Below are 23,329 nucleotides of genomic sequence, written 5' to 3' on the forward strand. Positions count from 1 at the left end.
TTCCCTATGTAATATAAGGTTGGCCTCAAACTCATGATGATCCTTCTCACCTCTGCCTCCCAAGTGCTGGGATTGAAGGCATGTGCCACCATGCCTGGCTTTCTTTAATATTTTTATTTATTTATTTATTTATTTGCAAGCAGAGACAGACAGACAGAGAGAGAATGCACACACCAGGCCCTCTAGCCACTGCAAACAAACTTCAGATGCATGCATCACTTTATGCATCTGGCTTTATGTGGGTACTGGGGAATCAAACCCAGATTACTAGGATTTGCAGCCAAGCATCTTAACCACTGAGCCATTGCTCCAGACACCAGTATAGTGTTTCTTAACCTTGGATACACTCTTGAATCACCTGAATAGCTCTTTATACCCTTGACTACACCTTTCAGGTTATCTATTTAGCAAATCTGGGATCAAGGCTTTGTGGGATCTTGCTATGTAGCTGTGATGGTTGATTCAGGAGTTTATTAAAGCTTATAATTTAGATCTCCAGCTGCCGGGCTGGGGGAAGTGTCACTGGGGGCAGACCTGGAATTCCAGTGTAAAGATATGCAGGGTGTTGGGTTCTGCCATTATGGAGTCCCTGAAGTGTGTCTGCTTCTGGTGTTGGTGGTTGCTTTTCTTTCTGTGTGGACCGGTGGAAGTGGGCCAGCTTCTTCTGCCTTTATGGAACTTCCCCTCTATCTGTAAGCTTCAATAAATCCCTTCCACCATAACTGTGCCTGATTTGGAAGTTCATCCCAGCAACATGAAGCTGTGTACTACAGTAGCCTAAGCCAACCCATCCTCCTGCCTCAGCATCCCCACAGGATCCACCACTATCCCAGCAGAATGAAGTATTTTTAGAAGCTCCCCTGCTGCCCTGTGATTCTAGCATTTAGCCAGAGTTGAAAAGCACTTATTTAATACACCCCTCTTCTCCAGTTTGCTAAAAAGAAAACAAAAACCCACAGTAAGTGAACAAACTGGCAAAGATTAGCCAGCATGTTTTCACTCTGTTTTAATTTAATTTCATTTATTTCATTTATTTACAAGGATGGGGGGGGGAGACAGAGAAAGAATGGGCAAGCCAGGGTCTCTAGCCACTGCAAATGAACTGTAGGTGTATGCCCTTTTGTCTCCCTCCCTCCCCTGCATCTGGCTTACATGGGTACTGGGGAATCGATCCTAAGTCCTTTGGCTTCGCAGGCAAACACTTTAGCCACTAAGCCATTTCTCCAACCCTGCACTCTTTTATTTTTTTGTTTTTCAGGTAGGGTGTCACTCTAGCCCAGGCTGACCTGGAATTCACTCTGTATTCTCAGGATGGCCTCGAACTCATGGTCATGCTTCTACCTCTGTCTCCTGAGTGCTGGGATTAAAGGCATGTGCCACCATGCCCAGCTTTTTAAAAATATTTTATTATTTACTTAGAGAGAGAGGAAGAAGCAGAGAGAGAAGAGAGAACAGAAAAAGAATGGGTGCACCAGGGCCTCCAGCCACTGCAAACAAACTCCAGATGCATGCACCACCTTGTGCAGCTGGCTTAAGTGGGTACTGGGGAATCGAACCTGGATTCTTTGGCTTCACATGCAAGTGCTTAAGTAAGCCATCTCTCCAGCCCACTGTTTGTACTCTTGTAATATACCTGCAATGCCTGTATTTGGGAGGCTGAAGCTGGAGACTCCGTCCAAATTTAAAGCTAGCCTGGGCAATAAAGGGGAATGTCTGTCTCACAGACACACACACACACACACACACACACACACACACAGAGAGAGAGAGAGAGAGAGAGAGAGAGAGAGAGAGAGAGAGATAGATTTGGGGCAATAGCGACATGTTCATGATGTTTATAACTTTTCTCGCTGGAGTTGATCCTGGAAACATTCTTCATTAGTTTAGAGAGACGTTATATAATTTACCTTTTACTTTGGCAGCAGCACTTAAGCTTCTGTTAAGTCTAAAATGGGTTCACATTCCCTGACCACAAAAGGACCGAGATGGAATTGCATTCTGCACTCAGACCGCCAAATTAGCAGAACTCCCTAGAAGGCTGCTTGAAGCGTTAAAATGCCGCTCTGCAGTGAACTCGGTGGAGTGAGAAGAGGGGTGGGCGTTTCTTCGAGGGGGAGGGAGCTAGGAATCCACTGAGAACTAGCCAGCACTGCCGGGAGGTTAGGCGAGGGAAGGGAAAGAATTTCAATGAGTTCTGGGAGTTCCTGCTGTCCCAACAGAACCCTGACGGACAGCCTGGGAACACTGAACCCTGTCAGTCTTGACAGCCGAAGGAGACGCGGAGCGCTGGCTCTGCAGCGCAGTGAGTGCTCACCACCGCTACCCGGCGCCTCCCAGCGCCCAGGAGCGCGCTCCCAACCGAGAGAGAAGCGCACCGGCCGCCAACCCGCCAGCGCCCTCGCAACCCGCCAGGTCCGCGGAGAGGCGGACGTCGCCTCACGTGACGCGGCGCTCACGTGACCCCGCCCGCCCGCCCGCGCGCCCGCCCGCGCCAGGCGCGTCCAGCTCGGCGCGCCCGGCCCGGCCCGACGAGGACATGCTGTCCCGCCTGCTCAAGGAGCACCAGGCCAAGCAGAACGAACGCAAGGAGCTGCAGGGTGAGCCCGCGGTCCCACCCGCCTTCCCCTCCCCGACCGCGGCCCGGCTTCCGCCCGGAGCCTGCGCCTCGAGTGACTGCCCAGACCAAGGGAAGGGCGCCGGCTAGCGACAGAGGGAATCAGGGGCGGCAGTTTTCGGAGATTCCGTTTCCTAGCCAACCGGTTCCGGTCCCTCCGGCCGCACCCCCAGCCCCCGCCCCGGCCCCGCCCCGCGCCCGCGTCTGGCGGTGCCTATCGGCCCCCGAAGGCTCCCGCCGGAAGCGGGGAGGCGTGGGCGTGCCCCTCACAGTGGCCGCGGGAACAGTGGGGGACGCAGGGCTTTTCCTGAGCCTCCAGCCTCGGCTGGGAGTCCTAGGGGCTACCCGTCCTTTGGCCAGGATAGTGGAGAGTTGCCGGGAAGAGGCCTGAATGCTGCCAGAAACCCCTGGGCGTCCTGGGATGGGGGAGTCCCGTCTCCATACTGGGTACCAGTTAACTCGTCTCAAAGTGAAAGGGGTTTTGCAAGGTGGTATCTTTTAGCTGTGGTATGCTGAGGTTGGTTCGACGCTTCCGGAAGTAACTGAGTAGCTATGAGTGGATGGGGACACATTAACCCCAAGTCTGGACACCAATCCCTTTTCCCTCCTCCCCTAGAGAAGAGGAGGCGAGAGGCCATCACTGCAGCGACCTGCCTGACAGAAGCCTTAGTGGATCACCTCAATGTGGGGTATGAACCTCTTCCCGTCAGCACCAGTACCCTCCACGCCCCTGACGTTCCCCGTCCTCCAGTGTAACTTTATACAGACTTGAGTCAGCTCTGACTCCTAACACTGGGTGAGGAACAGCTGCAGCAGTTGGTAAAGCCACCAGATGCCCCCCCCCACCCGCCCCTCGCCACTAACTTGCCTGGCACTTACAACTTGATGCCATCTGGCCACCTCACTTCACCCTTCTAAGTCCAGCTGTCTCTTCGGTAGGAGAGAAGGTGGCCTCCTTCACCACAGCTTACCCCCTCTCCTTGTCCATCTCCCACTTTCTGGCAGCATAAGGAACAGCTGGCAGGAAAAGATGGCACAGCTGGTGGAGATGAGAGAGCCAGCGCCAGGAGCCATGACAAAACCAGGCTAGTTCTTCCCTTCTTTCTAGGTCTCCAGGGACAGCCCCGTCCCCAGCCCTAAATGGGAATGCCAGTAATAGTCAAAGACTTAGGAAGAAATGAAGAACATGGTCTTCTGACCCAGTGTGACTCAGAAGATTACAGAAGTGATGACCTGATAGCCAGGCTGTGGGTAGAGAGGAGCCATGTCCAATGCCTTCTACTCCAGGCCAAGTAGAATTAGATTGTGAATGCAGAGATGAGTCATACAAAGTAGTCCTACAGGAGCTGGGATCATCTCCATTACTCATCGTGAGGGGAGATGAGGAGAAAGAATGGCTGTGGTTGGGCCTCCAGACAGCTCTTTCTTTCAGTGCTGTTTCCCAGAGAGAAGAGGCAGGATGTGCCTCTTTTTCTCCCTCCCACATTGGCATCTGCTATGCTACCCTCTGTGAGGTTAGCCAGACTTATCCCTTCTCTGCTTGCTGGAGACCACCCCTCATAGTTTAGAGGGTAGCTAAGCCAAAGCCAGATTAGAGAGGGTTTTGTGTTGCTGCTGCCCACAGCTCCACTTATTGCCCAGAAAGGAAAACAAAGACCCAGTCTGTCTCAGCCCTTGTCAGGTGTCCTACCCACTTTCTTGATCCCCCTCCCCAGCCCCTTGCCTTCTCAACCCCCACACATTCCAGTGTGTGGGAGCACCGGATGTGGAGTCTCCTGACTGACCTAAAGCTTTGGGAGGGGGAGTGAAAGGTTAACCAGCCAATAAGAGAACAATGACTATCAAAGAGATGGGAACAAGAAACATTGGTAGAGAATCGAGGCCACCAACTCCATGGTAGTAATAATGGTAACCAAAGGGAGTATCTTGATTGAGGAGAAAAGAAAAATGATTACCAGCAGGGTGAGGGATCTGGGTGTGGTAGTTCATGCCTGCATTCCTGTAACCCCAGAGTGTTGCAGGAAAGATTAGTCAAGGATCAGGAGTTCAGGGCAAGCCTCATCTACATAGCAAGTTTGAGGTCAGCTTGGGCTACACCAGACCCTGTATCAAAAAACAAGGCGGGGGGAGGGGGGTGAGAGCCAGATGTGGTGGTGCACGCCTTTTAATCCCAGCACTCAGGAGGCAGAGATAGGAGGATCCCTGTGAGTTCGAGGCCACTCTGAGACTACATAGTGAATTTCAAGTCAGCCTGGACTAGAGTGAAACCCTACCTTGGGGGTGGGGGAGAAAGGAGAGGTGAAAAAAAACCTACCTTTCTTGAGCTAAGGTTCCTGAGGGAGGGGGTTGATGTCCCATCCCACCCCAAATTCAGGGAGGGCCCAATTTCCCTTCACAAGAGTTCCATGCCAGATGTGTTCCTGCTGCTGAACTTTCCCACACACCCTTTTCCCTCCCTGCTTCTTCCCCGGGTATCCCCCCAACCAGCCCTCCCTCCTCCTCCCAGTCAGCTGCAGAAACTCCTTTAGAGGATGGGAGATGTGTGTTCTAGCCAGCTTTCAACATAGTTCTCCTGGGAACTCTGGGAGCGGAGGAAGGAGCTGGCTTCAATTTGATCAGTCAGAAAAAGCCAAAATCCCAAGGCTTCCCCAGCCCTGACTCCTGGCTCATTTCCCACCACTGCAATAAACTACCCCCAACAAGTTTGATGAGGTGACCTCCTCCCTCCTCTAATCCTTAGTGTGGCTCAGGCCTACATGAACCAGAGAAAGCTGGACCATGAGGTGAAGACACTACAGATCCAGGCTGCTCAGTTTGCCAAGCAGACAGGCCAGTGGATTGGAATGGTGGAGAACTTCAACCAGGCACTCAAGGTGGGCCACACTTAATTGTTAGCTTCATTTGAGGCCCCCATTGCTGTCTGTAGTCTTAGTATCTCAGACATGGGATTAAGGAAGACCAAAAAAAAAAAGAAAAAAGCCAGACATGGTGGCTCACACCTTTAATTCCAGCACTCAGGAAGCAGAGGTAGGAGGATACCTTGGGGGGAGGGGGAAGGACATAGGGATGGTCCCAGATCTTCTATGATCCTGGTATCAAAGAAGCTAAAGAAAGAAAAGCAGTAGGCGCCTGGCATGGTGGCACACGCCTTTAATCCTAGCACTTGGGAGGTAAAGGTATAAGGATTGCAATGAGTTTAGGGCCACCCTGAGACTACGTAGTGAATTCCAGGTCAGCCTTGGCTAGAGTGAGACCCTACCTCACAAAAACAAAAAAGAACTGGGTGTGGTGGCACACACCTTTAATCTGAACACTTGGGAGGCAGAGGTAGGAGGATCACTGAGTTCGAGGCCACCCAGCCAAAAGACCCCAGTTTGACTCCCCAGGACTCACATAAGCCAGATGATGCACAAGAGGCCACATGCATCTGGAGTTCATTTGCAGTAGCTGGAGGTCCTGGCGCACCCATTCTTCCCTCTCTCTGCCTCTTTCTCTCTCTTAAATAAAGAAAAAGAAAAGAGGAAAGGGCTGGGTATGGTGGTGCATGCCTTTAATCCTAGCACTAGGGAGGCAGAGGTAGGAGGATCACTGTGAGGTTGAGGCTACCCTGAGACTACATAATAAATTCCAGGTCAGACTGAGCTAGAGCAAGAACCTACCTTTACCAAAAAAAAAAAAAAAAAGGAAAAAGAGGCAAGTTTAGAGGAAAGGAAAAAGAAGGGGAAGTTCAGGAGATTCAGGAGGCTGAAGTGGAAGGATCACCATGAGTTCAAGTCCAGTCTAAAATGAGACCCTATCTCTAAAAAAGGGAAAGAGGAATTGAATGGGAAAGAGAAAGGGGGAGTAAGAGAAGGGGGGAAAGGGAAAAGGAGGGAGGGAGGGGAGGAAAAGGTGAATTAGTGGATCTGAGTAAGTGATCCAAGTCTGGGAGGCATAATGTACCCACCCTGATTCCTGGGCTCCAACCTCCTATACCCTTCCCTAGGAAATCGGGGATGTGGAGAACTGGGCTCGGAGCATCGAGCTGGACATGCGCACCATTGCCACTGCCCTGGAATATGTCTACAAAGGACAGCTGCAGTCTGCCCCCTCCTAGCCCCTTGCTCTCTCTCCGGTCCACCCCTCTTATGTCATCCACAGGGGCAGCAGGGAGACTGATGGGCCAAGAATAAACATGGGTTTTCATTCTGTGTGATGTTTCAAGGAGTCACTAGTTCCATGCGGAGCAGGAAGGGAAGGTTCAGAAGTTGCTTGCCAAAGGAACAAGAATCTTTCAGGAGCTGGACCAGAGTGAGATCCTACCTCGAAAAACAAAAACAAATTTAAAAAAAGAATCTTTCAGGAGCAGAAATTACTATTTCCTCTTACTGCCCCAATATGGATGCCTTTTGGCTAAGCAACAGGTGCAAGTCTCACACCTCCCCAGAAAAGGTGTGAGTGGCCTCTGCCCAAGCTTCCTACCTCCAGCCATTAGTTTCCTGCAGAGGAGAAATGAGAGGAGAGCAGGCCTGGTCCTCAGCCCTGGCTGTCTGCCTCAGTACATGCATGTGGCCTCTCCAAGGCTTGGTTCTAAGAAGGGTCATGAGCCTGAGCCAGGTAGGAGATTAATTCTTTGGGCACTTTAAGACTGAGAAAGGAGAGGAATGACAGGTCCAAGCCTACCCAGAGTATGGGGCAGCTGCCATCCTTGGCAGTTTCCTCTTCCTGGGAGACAGTGACTAAATGGTCAGATGTCCAGGCTAAGGACAGCCCAGGAGGGGGCCTGGGAAGATCTGGCCTCTGCCAGAAGTTTGCTTTAGCCAGGCTGGCTCCTCCTCCTCAGCCCCCCTACCCCACCCCATCACAGGGTCACTTAACACTCCCGCCCACTGCAGGAGTCCACCCTCTCTGGACTTTGGCCTTAGCTGTAGCTAGTGTGGGAGCCTGAGAAGACTGAGAGCAAAGCCAAAGCAGCAGCTTCTCGGGGGCCGGCTTTCCCCGAGCAGGTAAGCAGGCTGCCGGGCGCTGAGGGCGCTAGGAGATGACGGGCTAGGTACGACGTGTATTGATAGTTCAGGCTCTAAACCTTGAATGTTATCCTCACATATTAGCTGTTCCATCTTCCACAATGTTGAGGTAGACCTGGTGGGTATTAGCCCAATATAATAGATGGGAAAACAAGGTTCAGAGAATTCAGTGAGATGGCCAGCGTGGCACAACAGTTTAAAGCTGTAGAGGCTGAAACGCAGGGCACTTAGTCCTATATGTGGTCCCAAGAATGAGGCTCAGGTTATACTTGAAGGATTTCAGTATCTCTTAGGAGAGAAGGCACGATGGCAAACCAGACAGATCCCTGTACTCCCACACAGCAAGTCTGTACACAGGACCAGCTCATCAGTTTTAGTTCAGTTAGCCACAAAGATAAGGTTTGAATACACCTCTGTTTTGTACAATAAGCCATAGCTTGCCAATTATCTGACAAGCAGATAATTTCTCATCTGCTCAGATGTTTCCAACTAGGGAGAGATGTTAAGGGCTGAAGTAAATAAGCTTTCCTACCAGCCTAGACTGCCACCTGCAGGTCACTGGGATCCAACCATGTGGCTACCTCTGCTGCTGGGTGCCTTGCTGTGGGCATTGCTGTGGTTGCTCAGGGACCGCCAGATCCTGCCTTCCAGCGATGCCTTCGTCTTCATCACTGGCTGTGACTCAGGCTTTGGGCGCCTTCTGGCACTGCGACTGGACCAGAAGGGCTTCCGAGTCCTGGCCAGCTGCCTGACCCCATCCGGGGCAGAGAACCTACAACAGATGGCTTCCTCCCGGCTCCACACAACCATACTGGATGTCACTGATCCCCAGAGTGTCCAGCAGATGGCCAAGTGGGTGGAGACACACGTTAGGGAAGCAGGTGAGTGTGGTATAGTCACCATGGTGACCACAGGAGACATAAGGGCTATGGGGAGCAGCAGTGTTCAGGTCCACCCAGGAAGGAGAGACTGAGAATGTCAACATTCCCACAGTCCAACCTTGTGTCTAACTTTCCCCACAGGGCTTTTTGGTCTGGTGAACAATGCTGGTGTGGCTGGTATCATCGGGCCCACACCATGGCTGACACATGATGATTTCCATCGGGTACTGAAAGTGAATACATTGGGTCCCATCGGGGTCACCCTTGCCCTGCTGCCCCTGCTACAGCAGGCCCAAGGCCGGGTAGTCAACATCACCAGTGTCCTGGGTCGCCTGGCAGCCAATGGTGGAGGCTACTGTGTCTCCAAGTTTGGCCTGGAAGCCTTCTCTGACAGCCTGAGGTGAGGGTGCACAGCTATAGGTCTCAAGCCCACTCAGTCCATGAGTTAGTGCCTGCCTGACACAGGTCAGCAGCCAACAACTAGGACAGCAGAGAGGGAGATTTCAGACAGAGGTCTATGGGTGCAAATCCCAGTTTTATCACCTACAAGCTTTGTAACCTTAGATAGTTTGCTTCTGTCTGTCTGTCTGTCTCTCTCTCTCCCCCCAAAGTAGGGTCTCACTCTAGCCCAAGCTGACCTGGAATTCACTCTGTATTCTCAGGGTGGCCTCGAACTCATGGTGATCTTTCTACCTCTCCCTCCCAAGTGCTGCGATTAAAGGCATGCACCACCATGCCCGGCTTTCTTTTCTAAAATATTATTTATGTATATATTTATGAGAGAGTACTCTAGCCACCACAAATAAACTCCAGACATGTATGCCACCTTGTGCATCTGGCTTACATAGGTAATAGGGAATCAAACCTGGGTCCTTAGGCTTCATAAGCAAGCACCCTTAACCACTAAGCTATCTTTCCAGCTCCAGCTCACTTCTCTTTTGAGTCAGGGTCCTAGTCTATAGCCCAACCTGTCATGAAAATCACCATCCACTGGCCTCAAACTCTTAGCAATCCTCTTGCCTCAGCATCCCAAATCCTGGGAATACAGCAATCAGCCACCACACCTGGCTAAGTTACTTCCCTTCAGCTTTTCTCTTCATCTGTTAAGTCAGAATGAGACCTGCCTTATGGGTATTGGAAATTAAATGAGGTCAGCGTAAGCAGCCAGCAATGGACTAGTTCATCTAGCCAAATCAGTGAGCTCCAGTTTCAGTGAGACCCTGTCTCAAAAAATAAGATGAGGGCTGGAGAGATGGCTTAGCAGTTAAGCGCTTGTCTGTGAAGCCTTAGGACCCCAGTTCGAGGCTCAGTTCCCCAGGTCCCACGTTAGCCAGATGCACAAGGGGGCACACGCGTCTGGAGTTCGTTTGCAGAGGCTGGAAGCCCTGGCACGCCCATTCTCTCTCTCTCCCTCTATCTGTCTTTCTCTCTGTGTCTGTCGCTCTCAAATAAATTAATTAATTAATTAAAAAAAAATAAGATGAAGAGTGATAGAAAAAAAAATACTCAACATGGTGGATAAAGCATTTGCTGTGCAAGCCTATAAGTATCTGTGTTCAGATCCCCAGAACCCACATTAAAGAAAAAAAAAAAAAGAACATGCACACAGTAGTAATCTGAGCATGTTTATGCAAAGTGGGGGCCGGGCGTGGTGGCACGTGGCTTTAGCCCTAGCACGCAGGAGGCAGAGGTAGGATCACTGAATTTGAGGCCACCCTGAGACTGCCTAGTAAATTCCAGGTCAGCAAGACTGTACCTCAAAACTTAAAACAAAAGAAAGAAGAAAGTGAGAAAAGAGAATCCCCCAGAAGCTTTTAGGGCAGGTAGCCGGACAATCAGTGGTGTACCAAAGACCTGCCTCAGTCGATGTTGGCAGCATTCTGGCAGGAAGACTGCTGTGAGTTCAAGGTCAGCCTGGGGCTACATAGTCAGTCCCAGGTCAGTCTGGGCTACTGTGATAACCTACCTTGAAAAAAAAAAAAAGGAAAGCCTATCATCAGTAGAAGAGAAATACTACTAGAAATTACTCAGGTATTACATAGCATCTTCCCATTCAATTCTTCCAACTCTGTAAGAGTAGAAGAATAGGTATGCATGTACAAATAGTTGGTAGGAAGACTAGGATGTGGCCCCAGGTCTGCTTGCCTACAGAACCTAGTAATTATGTTCTGCCCTCAGCCTTTTTTTTTTTTTTTTTTTTTTTTTTTTTGGGAAGACCGTCTCACTGGCCACAATCTTCCTCAGCTTCCCAAGTGCCAGCATGTGCATACCACCACACCTGACTTGATCCTCATCTTTGTTTTAGATTTTTCTAAATTTTTATTTATTTATTAGCGAGAGAGACAAAATGGCCACACCAGGGCCTCTAGCCACTGCAAACTACAGATGCATACACCAACATGCATCTGGCTTACACGGGACCCAGAGAATTGAACTAGGGACCTTAGGCTTCACAGGCATGCGCCTTAACCGCTAAGCCATCTCTCTAGCCTTGGTCCTCATCTTTAAAAAATGATGTTTGGCCGGGCGTGGTGGCGCACACCTTTAATCCCAGCACTCGGGAGGCAGAGGTAGGAGGATCGCCATGAGTTCAAGGCCACCCTGAGATAACAGAGTTAATTCCAGGTCAGCCTGGACCAGAGTGAGACCCTACCTCGAAAAACCAAAAAAAGATGTTTGGCTGGGTGTGGTGGTGCATGCCTTTAATCCCAGGACTTGGAGCAGAGGTAGGAAGATGATCTGAAACTTCATAGTAAGTTCAGGTCAGCCAGGACTAGAGTGAGACCATACCTCAAAACTAAATAAGTAAATAATGAAAATGCTTAAAGTTCCATGAGACTAAAGGAGTTGAGGGCACATGAGCAGTAAGGCCTGAATCTAAGGCAGAAGCCCAGGTCACTCATCCACTATAGCTGCCCTCATCACCATCACTCACCAGGTAATTTGTGTCTTCTTTTGCTCCTACCTCTTTTCCCAGTCAGCATCATGGAACACATTCTTTTTTAAATATTTTTTTAATTTAGTTATTTGACAGAGAAAGAGGGAAAGAGAGAGAATGGGTGTGCGACAGCCTCCAGCCAGTTCAAATGAACTCCAGACACATGCACCCCCTTGTGCAGCTGACTAATGTGAGTCCTGAGGATTCGAACCTGGGTCCTTTGGCTTTGCAGGCAAATGCCTTAACCACTAAGCCATCCCTCCAGCCTTATGGAACATTCTTTATGCTTGGATTTCTACAATTGGCTCTACATCTAGGCCAGGGAAGGAAGGGGTATTTCTTTACGCAGCAAGTCACTTTCTAACTAATATCAGTCTAGACCCTCATGTCCAGTTCTCAGGGCTTGATCTTGTGTTTTAGGAGCTAGGGAATGGGATTCTAGATCAAGAATTATCCACCTGGGGACTGGGGAGATGGATCCATGTGTATAAAAGCAATTGTTGCATAAATATGAGGACCAGCGTTCAGATCCCCAGCATCATGTAAATGCTGGGCAGGCATGGCAGCCCCCTATAACCCAGTGCTTGGAAGGTAGACATGAGATCCCTAGGGCAAGCTAGCTAGCCAGACTAGCCAAATTGGCAAGCTCTGGGTTCAAGTGAGAAATCCTGCCTCAGTAAATAGAGAATGATTGAGGAAGACATCTGATGTCAACTTCTGGCCTTCATGTGCACCCCCACACACACATGTACACACATTAAAAATTAGAAAAAAAAGTTAGGGAGGCTGGAGAGATGGCTTAGCAGTTAAGGCATTTGCCTGCAAAGCCAAAGGACCTCGGTTCAACTCCCCAGGACCCCTGTAAGCCAGATGCACAAGGTGGCACATGCGTCTGGAATTCGTGTGCAGTGGCTGGAGGCCCTGGCGTGCCCATTCTCTCTCTCAAATAAATAAAATTTTAAAGAATGGAAATTTGCAGTTCTTAAACCAGACAGAGCCAGTTACTTTCAAGCTAATAATGGTCTTTGTACTTTTTTTTTTTTTCCCCTTCGAAGTAGTCTCACTCTAATCCAGGGTAATCTGAAACTCACTCTAGTTTCACGCTGGCCTCAAACTCAGTAATCCTCCTACCTCTACCTACTGAGTGCTAGGATTAAAGGCATGTGTCACCATGCCATGCTTTTGTTTCTTTTTGGGGGGGTGGGTTTGCACATTTTAATAGTGGCATTGTTAGTGCTTAAATTAAGTACCTAATAACACATTAATATTGTTTGCTTGGTCTGCAATGCCTAAACATTTCCAATTTGGGTGGGGGGAGAGGTTTCAATGTAGGGTCTAGGCTAGAACCCAGACTGACCTGGAATTCACTATGTACTCTCAGGCTGGCCCCAAACATACAGTGATCCTCCTACCTCAGCCTCCCAAGTTCTGGGAATAAAGGTGTGTACTACCACACCAGGCTAGACATTTATTAAAGGGATGGAGACATAGTTCAGGTGGTACAGTCTTTGTCTAGCATGTACAAGCCCAGCTCTGCATCATAGAAGAAAACATATAGAAGAAAAGCCACACGTGGTACCTGCCTGTAATCCTGGCACTAGGAGGCTGAGGCAGGAGTTCAAGGCCACAGCAGTCTATAACAAAATAAATAGTATCAAAAATAAATAAACACACACACACTTCTCTCTCCCAGAATTGGCAGTATAGCTCATTGGAAGAGTATTTGCCTAACAGACAGAAGACCCTGGATTTAATCCTTGGTTTAAAAACAAAACAAAAAAAAACTGCCCCATTTACCCCTCATCTCAGAACAACAGGGATATTCCTTCCTGTTAGGGCTCCTGTCCCTAGTCTAATAACTTTCCACATTAGATTCCCCACCCATCCATGTCCTTGAAAACGTAGGGCACGAACCAAGAAATCCTCTGTTCACACTCTAGGAGGGACGTAGCTCCTTTTGGGGTAAAAGTCTCCATCGTGGAGCCTGGCTTCTTCCAAACCCCTGTGACCAACCTGGAGAGTTTGGAAAACACTCTACAGGCCTGCTGGGCCCGACTACCTCCAGCTACACAAGCCCTCTATGGGGAAGCCTTCCTTACTACATGTGAGTAGCTGGGCCCATTCTGGGTACACAACAGGAAAATGAGAGGACCAGAAGGGCCAGGCTGCATCAGCCTGCCAGGGGGAAGTGGGCAGAGCAGAGAAATGTTCCATGGGGCACTCTTACCATTTAGAACCTGCCCACTCCCCAAGCTGGGCGAGGGTTAAGGTTCCCTTAGAAGACAGGGCCTATGATGGTCTGGAATGGGGGATACTGACTATAAGCACCCATGGGGCTTCAGACCTGACAGTGCAGCGACACATCATGAACCTGATCTGTGACCCAGACCTAACCAAAGTGATCAGATGCCTGGAGCATGCCCTGACTGCTCGGCACCCTCGAACCCGCTACAGCCCAGGCTGGGATGCCAAGCTGCTCTGGCTGCCTGCATCCTACCTTCCAGCCAGCCTGGTGGATGCTGTGCTCACCTGGGTCCTTCCCAAACCTGCCCAATCTGTCTATTGAATCCGGCCTTCTAGCAAGAGACAAAGAGCTTGGTTTTTCTTTCTGTCCCCTCCCTAGGGCATCCATCATATAGTAAAACTCAATAAATGCATATTGCCTTTCTTGTTTATTTGTTTCTTGAGATAGGGTCTCAATTTAGCTCAGGCTGGCCTGGAATTAATTCAGTATGTAGTCTCAGGTTAGCCTCTAACCCACAGTGACCTTCCTACCTCTGCCTCCCAAATGCTGGAATTAAAGGCATGTGCCATTGCACCCCACTCCCATGTTGTTTTTTGTTTGCTTGTTTTGTTCTTTTGTTTTTTAAAAGGAGGGCTGGAGAGATGGCTAGAGATTAAGGCATTTACCTTCAAATCCTAATGACCTCGGTTCAATTCCCCAGTACCCAAAGCCAGATGCACAAAGTGGTGCATGTACCTGGAATTCATTTGCAGTGGCTAGAGGTCCTTGCATGCCCATACTCTTTTTCTCCTCTGTGTGTCTCTCTCTGATTAAAAATAAATTTTTAAAAAAATTTTTAAAGTAGGTGGTACTGCAAGCCTTATGTTTGGCCAGCCAGTCCAAATGAGCCAATGGGTGCAATAGTGGCATATCTGTTATGGAGAAAACCAACCGCTCTCTAATTGGATTGGATGCACATTCCATGGGAGGGGATATATACCTGATAATGAAAAACTATGATGGGGGAAGTCATGAGCCCTAGAGATGTAATGCCTGCTGGGGTCTGGCTAAATACATATATTATGCTCACCAAAAAAATGAAAAAAAAGTAGGTGGTAGACAGAAATTAAAGTGTCCTATGGGAGTCTGACAACATTTAAGTGCTAAACACTCTAGGCCTTATTGCTCAAGTCTCAGGGCCCGTTAGTGCCTGTTAAATAGCTATCATCCACTGGGGGGCGCAAGGAACTCAGTTCTATGCTCTACAGATGATCTTTGGAAGTACACCTGAGGGGGTGGCTACCAGAAGGAATTTTCCCAATTTTCTCCATGGAGTAAGGTTATAACTATGTGTTTGCATCTGGAATGGCGTCATCTATTTTTCCTAGGGGAAGAAGGAAGGTGATGATGGGTAGTTTCCAAGGAAGAAGAAAATGATGCTTCAATTCTCCTATCTAAGTTCAGAACCAGGGATTCTGGTCACAAAGATCTCAAGCAACTCATCACCCTCCTGAAAGGCACCAGATCCCCCTGAGGCCTGGAGGGAAGGAGCTAGATGCACCCTCAAGGTGTGCCCCAAAGATGACCAAAGTAGATGTGGCTCTACCAAGAAAGAACCTTTGTGGGAAATCCCTTTGATTTATGCAGATGGCTTTATGAATGTTCCAAGGACACTATTCCCGAGCCTAAACCTAATAGCACAAAACTAGGAGACAAGCACTAGACCACAGCCTTCTTTGGATACCCACTTCTGTAGCCAATCCAACCACACACTTGAGCAAAATCCTCCTTCCCCAGACACCTCCCAAAACAGGCCTGCCTTTCCAGAGGTCAAGTGTCACTCAAGACAACTGGAAACTAACTTTCTTTCTGGTGTGAAAAAATAATCCGTTTAATTTGAAAAACCTGGAGAATACACTCCCTTAGATGAGCAGAATCAAGATCAGACCCCTACATTACTTCATAGCCACTTCGGATGCTCTTCACCAAGCAGCAGGCAAAGACAATTCCCAGTATCTAGAAAGAAAGATGGAAATGAAGGTGGGGAGAAGGCAGAACAAGCTGTTTCAAACCCATCCAAGGACTCCCTTCCTCAGGCCAGTACCCTCTTCCCCACTGGCTCTGCTCCCCAGGTAGCCTGGCTGAGTCCCAGTCCCTGCCCAGGGATTTCTCACCTCCACAAAAGCAATGCCCAGGGCTACTGCAGCCACCAGCAGCACGTTTTTTCTCAGCCAGATCCCAATCTGCTCCACACAACCCTGAAAGAGACAGGCATACAAAATAAGAGTACCATCAGAAAGTAACTTCCACCAGGTGTGGTGGCACATGCCTTTAATCCCAGCACTCAGGAAGCAGAGGTAGTTTGATCACTATGAGTTTGAGGCCAGCCTGAGACTACAGAGTGAATTCCAGGTCAGCCTGGACTACAGTAAGATACTACCTTAAAAGACCAAAAAAGCCAGGCATAGTGGTACATGCCTTTAATCCCAGCACTGAGAAGGCAGAGGTAGGAGGATCACTATGAGTCCCAGGCCAGCCTGAGACTACACACTGTCTCTTCCTCCCAAACCTTACTTATTCCCACACTAGTCCCCTCCCCAAACCTGACACCCATTGACCCATGCTGCCTGAAACATTTCCCAGGCTTTTCAGGTGCTGTCCTGTCTGCTTCTCCTACCTGGGTATGGATCATAGACTCCTTGAAATCAGTTCCACAGCCCACAGTGATGTTGATGCAGCAGGAGTCAGGGACTCGGTCTTTAGCCATGCCAGTGATGTGCTCCCAGTCTGTGTAGTTAGCAGCCCCACAGCACATAAACTAGACGAGCAAAGAGGTATGGGGGAAAAAAGTTACTAAGTGAACCCCACTTTCAATATGGAAGAAAATTCTATTCCATAGCTTCTTCCCAACAACCCCACTCACATCTTTCTGCCACTTATCCAGAATTGCGGCTGTTTTGTTATCTTTAGAGTAATTCTGCATCTGCTGCTGGAAATTCTTATTAAACTCCGATGTCACCTGAGAATAAGGAGGAGCGTTGTTGAGAACAAAATTCAGGCACCAGGGTTCCAGAGCAACAGGGTTCTCTCCTTATTCCCTGCTTACCTTGTCTCTGAACACATAGCCAGCAATGGCTGCAGCCACCTCCACAAGCATGATTAGAGACAGGAAGATGGCAAACTGCAGGAGCACATGACAGGAGTCAAGTTTGAAGTCTGGATTAAAAGGGTTGGCTCTGGAGCCCTCCCAGAGGTCGTCTTCACCCACCCACCCACTTCAGCACAGAAATGCCCTCTGGTAGTTCAAAGACTGGCCCCACCCCACTCACCGTAACCATAAGGCAATAGTTCTCCCTGCAGGCTCCACAGCAGCCCACCAGGGCCACCAGAAAGAGGAAGGCACCCACTGCAATGATGACCACAGGCAACAGGGCACCAGAAGTCGTCTCATGGGTAATGGTCTGATTCAGGACAAGCTGGGCTGTTATACCTACAGCGATCAATCCCACTGCACAGGCCTGAAAGGAAAGCAGGTGATGGTTAGGCCGGAATGACAACCTAGCAGTCCTGTACATTAGGGTGGCAGGTGGGGAGAGCACTAAGGACACACACCTAACCCCCATCCAGGAGCAAGATCCCTACACCTCCCACGATTACCCATCCTGCCCCACATGAGAAGACTGGAAAGTTGTTCGAGACACTCAAGGAGAAGGGGTTCAGGAGCCAAGCCTTCCATTAAACAGATCTTCCACCAAGGGACTAACCAAATGTCGAGAGAGAAGTGCACAGAAAAGCCTTGACTCCAGGGCACACATTCCTAATGAGAACAGTACTTCTGATGGGCTCCCAGCTACATTGTCACCCAGAACTGCCTCCTCGGTACATTCTGGTGACTAAAGTCCCTCAAGCCTGCTGGGCCAGGGAGGAGGCAGGGATAAAGGTGCCAGAGTGACGTGCCCCTCCTCGGACAAACAGTAGCTTGTAAAGCCAGAAGCCCGGGATAGGGACAAATTAAAGTGGGCAGAGCCCTTCTTCACTGGGCATCTGGGAGAGAGGGACAGGGGAATAAGAAGGATGGGGTGTGGGGGCAGCCCCGTGGCGATACCATCAGGCCGTTGGCAGATTGCCCTGCTACCCCATATCACAAGTGGTTGGGTCACCAGACAGGAAGGGCTAGGAGGGGTGGGGGTGGGGGTGGGGTGTTGCACACCCAACATGGACAGTCTGGATCCAAATGCAAGTGGTCCTCCAGGAAAGCCGGAGGGAGTGGCCCCGTGCTGCCTTCGACCCTTTCCCCAGGCTTTCCTTCCACATCTGGTCTCCAGCTGCCTTCATTCCTGGGTCCCTTACCCCTCACCATTCCCGCGCCAGGACTCCCCGCACCCTCTCAGGGTGTTCCCATCCCCCCTCCCCTTTCGTCCACTCACGCAAAAGGCCAGCAGAAGAACGTAGAGCAAGAACTTGACACATTTCATTCTTCCTTCCACCGCCATGGCTGCTGGACCTTGGGGCCGGGAGAGGGAGGGCGGGGGGATGAGCAGGCCGAGGGGCCCAGCTTCCCAGCGCCCCGCCGGCCCTCGCGGCCCGCCCTGCGCGGCCCCCGGCCGCCCCTCCCACCCGGAAACCCGCGGTCAGGTCCACGTCTCCCTGCCCCCTCGCCGCCCGCCCGGGAGGGCAGGGGCACCGCCTCGAGCCCGGACCTCCGGAGCCCGGGGCCCTCCCGAGGGCTCCAGTCTGATGCCGCGCCTCCGACAGCCGCCGCCGGGGTGTCAACCCCCCACCCCGCCCGTCCAACCCGCGCCGAAACCCGTCCTCGGCCGCCCCCGGCCCGGGCTCCGGGAACTTCGGGGCAAAGTTGCCGGAGGGCCGAGCGGGCGGCGGCGAGCGCGGGACCCGGCTGCGGCGGGGCGGCAGCGCGGGGAGAACGGCGCCCCGGCGCTCGCCCGGACCCCGCGGCCTCACCTGAGCCCGCCGACGCTGCGCGCTGCTCACCCGCCGCGACTCAGCGGCCGTCTGCGGCGCCCCCGCCCCGGCCCGGCGCCCGCCCCGCCCCGGCCCCCGGCCCCCGCCCCCTCCTCATGTGACGCGGGAACAGCTGCGGCCTGAGTCACCGCGGACCGACGGACGGACGCAGGGACGGGGAGGTGGGCGGGCCGCCGGGGCCACGTGGCGCGGGCCCGGGACGGCCCGGGGAGGGAGGCGCCGCGGGCAGGGCCTGGGGTGCGGGCGGCCTCCGGCAAGTTGGACCCAGCTCCGTCCGCTTCCGCGACCGAGGGCGCGGGTGGAGGGAGCCGGAGGACGGGTGGGCGGCCCGGAGGCCAGCGACGGGGCGTCGGCGAGAAGCGGCCCCGTTCTCGCCCCGGGGCCCTCGACGTTCCTCGAGCTCCCCCTCGGCCCTCACTCCCGGGCCCGCACGGGCTGGCCGGGGCGGGGCAGGGCCAAGAGTGAACTCCTCCAGAAAGCCCCTGACTTCACGTCCGCGTCCTGGGAGTCTCCCAACATTCCAGACACGAGTTTCCTAGCCTTCCTGGCATCCGCACAGCTTCTCCATTTTCCAGGATTACTCCTGAGCTGACTAAAGGGAACGGGCCGGTCTTCGCCCTTCCACCTGTCAACTGTGACCAAGTCAGTCTGGTCCCTCCCTCCCTCTGGGAAAAGAGTATCAAGGCTGATGCTCCCCGGTGCCTGCATCAGCCAGTTTAAGGAGGTGTGAGAGAGGACACTAAGCCCGGAAAGGCTTGTACCCCAGTGCACTTCCCCATCTCAGTCCCTTTCTCCCAGAAGGCAAAGCCAGGTGAAGGTTGGAAGTGGGGAGTCAGAGGCGTCTCACTCCTCTGTGTGTTCCTACTGGCCCCCAGAGGGGGTTGACAAAGGATAGAACCAGCCTTCACACTCTTAGCCTACTAGCCCTTAGGTTTGTGAAACTCTACTTCAAGAGTCACTTCCCCTGCCAGAAGAGCTATTGGCGGTTAATAGCCCCGGCTGAGGGGAAGTCGTGTTCCTCAACTTTGCAGCTACTGGCAAGTGGCCCATGCTGCACTAGATAAACCCCCACCCATGCCCATGCAAACAACCCTTTTTAAACACACTGGGTCACCTCCTCCCAGGGGGAAAAAAAGGACATGAAAGTAAAAAGAGGGAGCAGGTTAGCTGTAATGGGAGAGGAATAAGAGGGTGACTGTGATCACAATACATTATAAAGATGAATGCAATCGTCAAAAACAAAGATACCCAGGTATGGTGGCGCCCACCTTTAATCCTGGCAGTTGGGAGGCAGAGGTAGGAGGATCGCCATGAGTTTTGAGGCCAGGGCTGGAGCTACAGAGTGAAACTGTGTAGTGAATTCCAGGTCAGCCTCAGACAGTGCAGGTCTGCTAGACCAGTCTCAAAGGTTGTATACTCTTTCAACTGCAGCTGAACGGGCAGCAGTTAACCCAAAAATTTTATTTTCTTTGTCATATCCTTCTGTTCACACCAGTTAATTTCTACACAAAGCAGCCCTGCACAACTTCTCAGGATACGGGCATAACAGCAAGCTTCTCAAACAAACTGCCACCCTAGTGCAAGCAAAGCTCTTTCTCACACTCATAAGCCAAACCTCACAGTCCATAGTTCTTACTGTATTCAGGTCTTTAACTCTGACCATAATAGTCCATCAAGTTGTACTTATAGCACTGCAAGCCATCTCTTAGGCCAAGGTTTCAAATCCTTCCACATTCCTCTCGAAAATCAGCTCCAAAAAGCGAAATCCACACAGTCAGGCGTCTAGCAGCAATCTTACTCCTCGGTACCACTTTACAGTTGCAGTCAGGTTTGTATTGCTGGCAGAAATCACCCAACCAGGAGCAGCTTGTGAGAAAAAGAGGTTTATTTTGGCTTATAGGCTCGACGGGGAAGCTCCATGATGGCAGGGAAAATGATAGCATGAGCAGAGGGTGGACATCAACCCCTGGTCAACCTAGCATTCAAAACATGTAGGTTTATGGGGGATACCTGATCAAACCACCACAGCTACAGTGAGCCTATACCTCAAAAACCAAAAATAAATAAAAAGAAGAAAGGGGCCAAACCTTTAATCCCAGCACTTGAGAGAGGTAGGAGGATCACCATGAGTTCAATGCCACTCTGAGACTACATAGTTAATTCCAGGTTAGCCTAGGCCAGAGTGAGACCCTACCTCGAGAAACAAAAAAAAAAAAAAGTTTTTTTTTAAAAAAGTAAAAAAAGTAAAGGGGGGCTGGAGAGATGGATTAGTGGTTAAGGTGCTTGCCTGAGAAGCCTAAGGATCCATGTTTGATTCTCCAGGTCCCACATAAACCAGATGCACAAGGTGGTGTATGCATCTGAAGTTTATTTGCAGTGGCTGGAGGCCCCAGCACACCCATTCTCCCTCCCTCCCTCTCTCTGTCTCTCTCTCTCTCTTTCTCTCTCTCGCTGTCTCTGTCTCTAGTAAATAAATGAATAAAAGAAAAAATATTGGTTTTTTGAAGTAGGGTCTCACTCTACCTCAAGCTGACCTGGAACTCATAGTGGTCCTCCTACCTCTGCCTCCCAAGTGCTAGGATTGAAGGCGTGTGCCACCACACCCAGCAAAATAAATATTTAATTTTTTTTTCGAGGTAGGGTTTTGTTCTAGCCCAGGCTGACCTGGATTTCACTAGGTAGTCTCAGGGTGGCCTTGAATTTATGGCGATCCTCCTACTTCTGCCTCCTGAGTGCTGGGATTAAAGGTGTGCACCACCACACCTGGCCGTTTTTAATATATTTATTTATTTATTTATTTGGGGCAGGGCATAGTGGCACATGCCTTTAGTCCCAGCACTCGGGAGGCAGAGGTAGGAGGATCACTGTGAGTTCAAGGCCATCCCGGGTTACAGTGAGACCCTACCTGGAAAAAAAAAAAAAAAGAAAAAGTAAAGGAGAATTATTAGAAAGGAGTAAGGGGAATAAGAAAAAGGTAATACCATGTAAAACTGTATAACCATATTAATGCAATTACAGTTGACCAGCTGACAAATGGCCCTTTGGATGTTGAGTAATACATTTATTAAGATTTAAAAAAGATGGAGTTCTACTCAGCAGTAAAGAAAAATGAAGTTATGAAATTTGCAGAAAAATGGATGGACCTGGAAAGTATTATACTAAGTCAGGTAACCCAGGCCCAGAAAGCCAAGCACCACATGTTCTCTCTCATATGTGGATCCTAGCTACAGATGACTGGGCTTCTGTGTGAGAATGAAAATACTTAGTAGCAGAGGCCAGTAAGTTGAAAAGGAGACATAAAGGGTGGAGAAAGGAAGGAAGGAAGATACTTAATAGGTTGATATTGTATATATGTAATTACAATGATAATATAATACAATGTAATACGATGGAGAATGGAATTTCAAATGGGAAAGTGTGGGGGTGGGGAGGGAGGGAATTACCATGGGATATATTTTATAATCATGGAAAATGTTAATAAAAATTAAAAAAAAAAAAAAGATTTAAAAAAGAAAGTGGTGGAGCTGGGCGTGGTGGCACATGCCTTTAATCCAAGCACCAGAGAGGCAAAGGTAAGTGGATCACTGTGAGTTCGAGGCCAGCCTGTGAGTACAGAGTGAGTTCCAGGTCATCCTGGGCTACATAGAGACCCTGTGTCAAAAATAAAAAATAAATAAAGAGTAGGGCTGGAGAGATGTTTCAGAGGTTAAAGGTGCTTGCTTACAGAGTCTGACTGCCTAGGTTCGACTCCCCAGTACCCACATAAACCAGATGCACAAAGTGGCACATGCATTTAGAGTTCTCTCTCTCTCCTTACAAATGAAATCTGAACAAAAAAAGGAATGAGAGGAGGTGAATATAATTAAAGTACATTATATGTGCATGTTTATTACACATGGAAGTGTCATAGTAAAACCTCTTAACATATTACACTTAACATGTTCTTTTTTGTTTGTTTGTTTGTTTTCCAGGTAGGGTCTCATTCTAGAACTCACTCTGTAGTCCCAGGCTGGCCTCAAACTCGCAGCGATCCTCCTACCTCTGCATCCTGGGTGTGCGCCACCACGCCCAGCTTACCATATTCTTTTTGGAGGGCTGGAATAGCTCAGCTGCTAAGGTGCTTGTAAAGCTCTGTCGGCCTGGGTTCTATACCCCAGCACCCACATAAAGCCAGAAGCAAAGTGGTACAAACACCCATGCACACACATTAATAAATAACATATAAAAACCAAAACAGCAAAGGGGAGGTGAAATGAGCTGTACTGAGAAGCAGTTTCCAGGGTAATGCCCTGTCAGCGGAATGCAAGCAAACTGGACCTTGCTCTCCCTTCGGCAGGCTTTGTAGGCGTCAAGATGCCAAAGAAGTGCTCATGAGTTTCTCGTTGGGTTGACTATAGATGCCAGGCCTGTGCTAAGCACGAGGCAGCAAGGATTAAAAAAGAATGAACTTGCCCTCTACCAAGAGACAGAAGCAAGTTCTGCCCACACTGAAGCAAGGCAGAAACTCCAGGTGAGCCACGGGAGCTCAGAGGGAGAGACAGGAAGAAGAGTGACGTTCTCAGAGGTGGGTGGTGTGCCCCAAGGTGACCCTGCAGGAAAAAAAAAATAAAAAAACATGCAAGCTCTTAGTTCCTGGCATAGGAAAATGGTCAAGTGCAGAAAAAGTTTGGTTGGTTGGTTGGT

At 50.2% G+C, this 23,329-nt stretch overlaps 3 protein-coding genes across 6 annotated transcripts; 2 read left to right on the top strand and 1 right to left on the bottom strand.

Moving 5' to 3' along the window:
• Positions 1-2,482: 2,482 nt before the first annotated feature.
• Bloc1s1 (biogenesis of lysosomal organelles complex 1 subunit 1) lies at positions 2,483-6,804 on the top strand. The gene is made up of 4 exons (XM_004649952.2): positions 2,483-2,597; positions 3,231-3,303; positions 5,355-5,487; positions 6,600-6,804. The coding sequence occupies exons 1-4, from the start codon at positions 2,537-2,539 to the stop codon at positions 6,708-6,710; spliced, it is 378 nt and encodes a 125-aa protein (XP_004650009.1). The 5' UTR covers positions 2,483-2,536; the 3' UTR covers positions 6,711-6,804.
• A 126-nt stretch (positions 6,805-6,930) lies between these two features.
• Rdh5 (retinol dehydrogenase 5) lies at positions 6,931-14,215 on the top strand. Of its 4 annotated transcripts, none has more exons than XM_045153390.1 (5): positions 6,931-7,599; positions 8,156-8,501; positions 8,643-8,901; positions 13,380-13,543; positions 13,782-14,215. In XM_045153390.1, the coding sequence occupies exons 2-5, from the start codon at positions 8,192-8,194 to the stop codon at positions 14,003-14,005; spliced, it is 957 nt and encodes a 318-aa protein (XP_045009325.1). In that variant the 5' UTR covers positions 6,931-7,599; positions 8,156-8,191; the 3' UTR covers positions 14,006-14,215. The 4 variants fall into 4 exon arrangements, with proteins under 4 accessions (XP_045009325.1, XP_045009324.1, XP_004650008.2 ...); XM_045153389.1 differs by having other exon boundaries at positions 8,175-8,501; XM_004649951.2 differs by having other exon boundaries at positions 6,931-8,501.
• A 1,310-nt stretch (positions 14,216-15,525) lies between these two features.
• Cd63 (CD63 molecule) lies at positions 15,526-18,694 on the bottom strand. Its single transcript, XM_045152608.1, has 8 exons — positions 18,626-18,694; positions 18,091-18,167; positions 16,993-17,181; positions 16,770-16,844; positions 16,587-16,682; positions 16,341-16,481; positions 15,838-15,921; positions 15,526-15,679 (listed from the first exon to the last, which is right to left on the bottom strand). The coding sequence occupies exons 2-8, from the start codon at positions 18,154-18,156 to the stop codon at positions 15,614-15,616; spliced, it is 717 nt and encodes a 238-aa protein (XP_045008543.1). The 5' UTR covers positions 18,157-18,167; positions 18,626-18,694; the 3' UTR covers positions 15,526-15,613.
• Positions 18,695-23,329: the final 4,635 nt, after the last annotated feature.

This window comes from Jaculus jaculus, chromosome 6 (assembly GCF_020740685.1).
Source record: "Jaculus jaculus isolate mJacJac1 chromosome 6, mJacJac1.mat.Y.cur, whole genome shotgun sequence".
Taxonomy (NCBI): Eukaryota; Metazoa; Chordata; class Mammalia; order Rodentia; family Dipodidae; genus Jaculus; species Jaculus jaculus.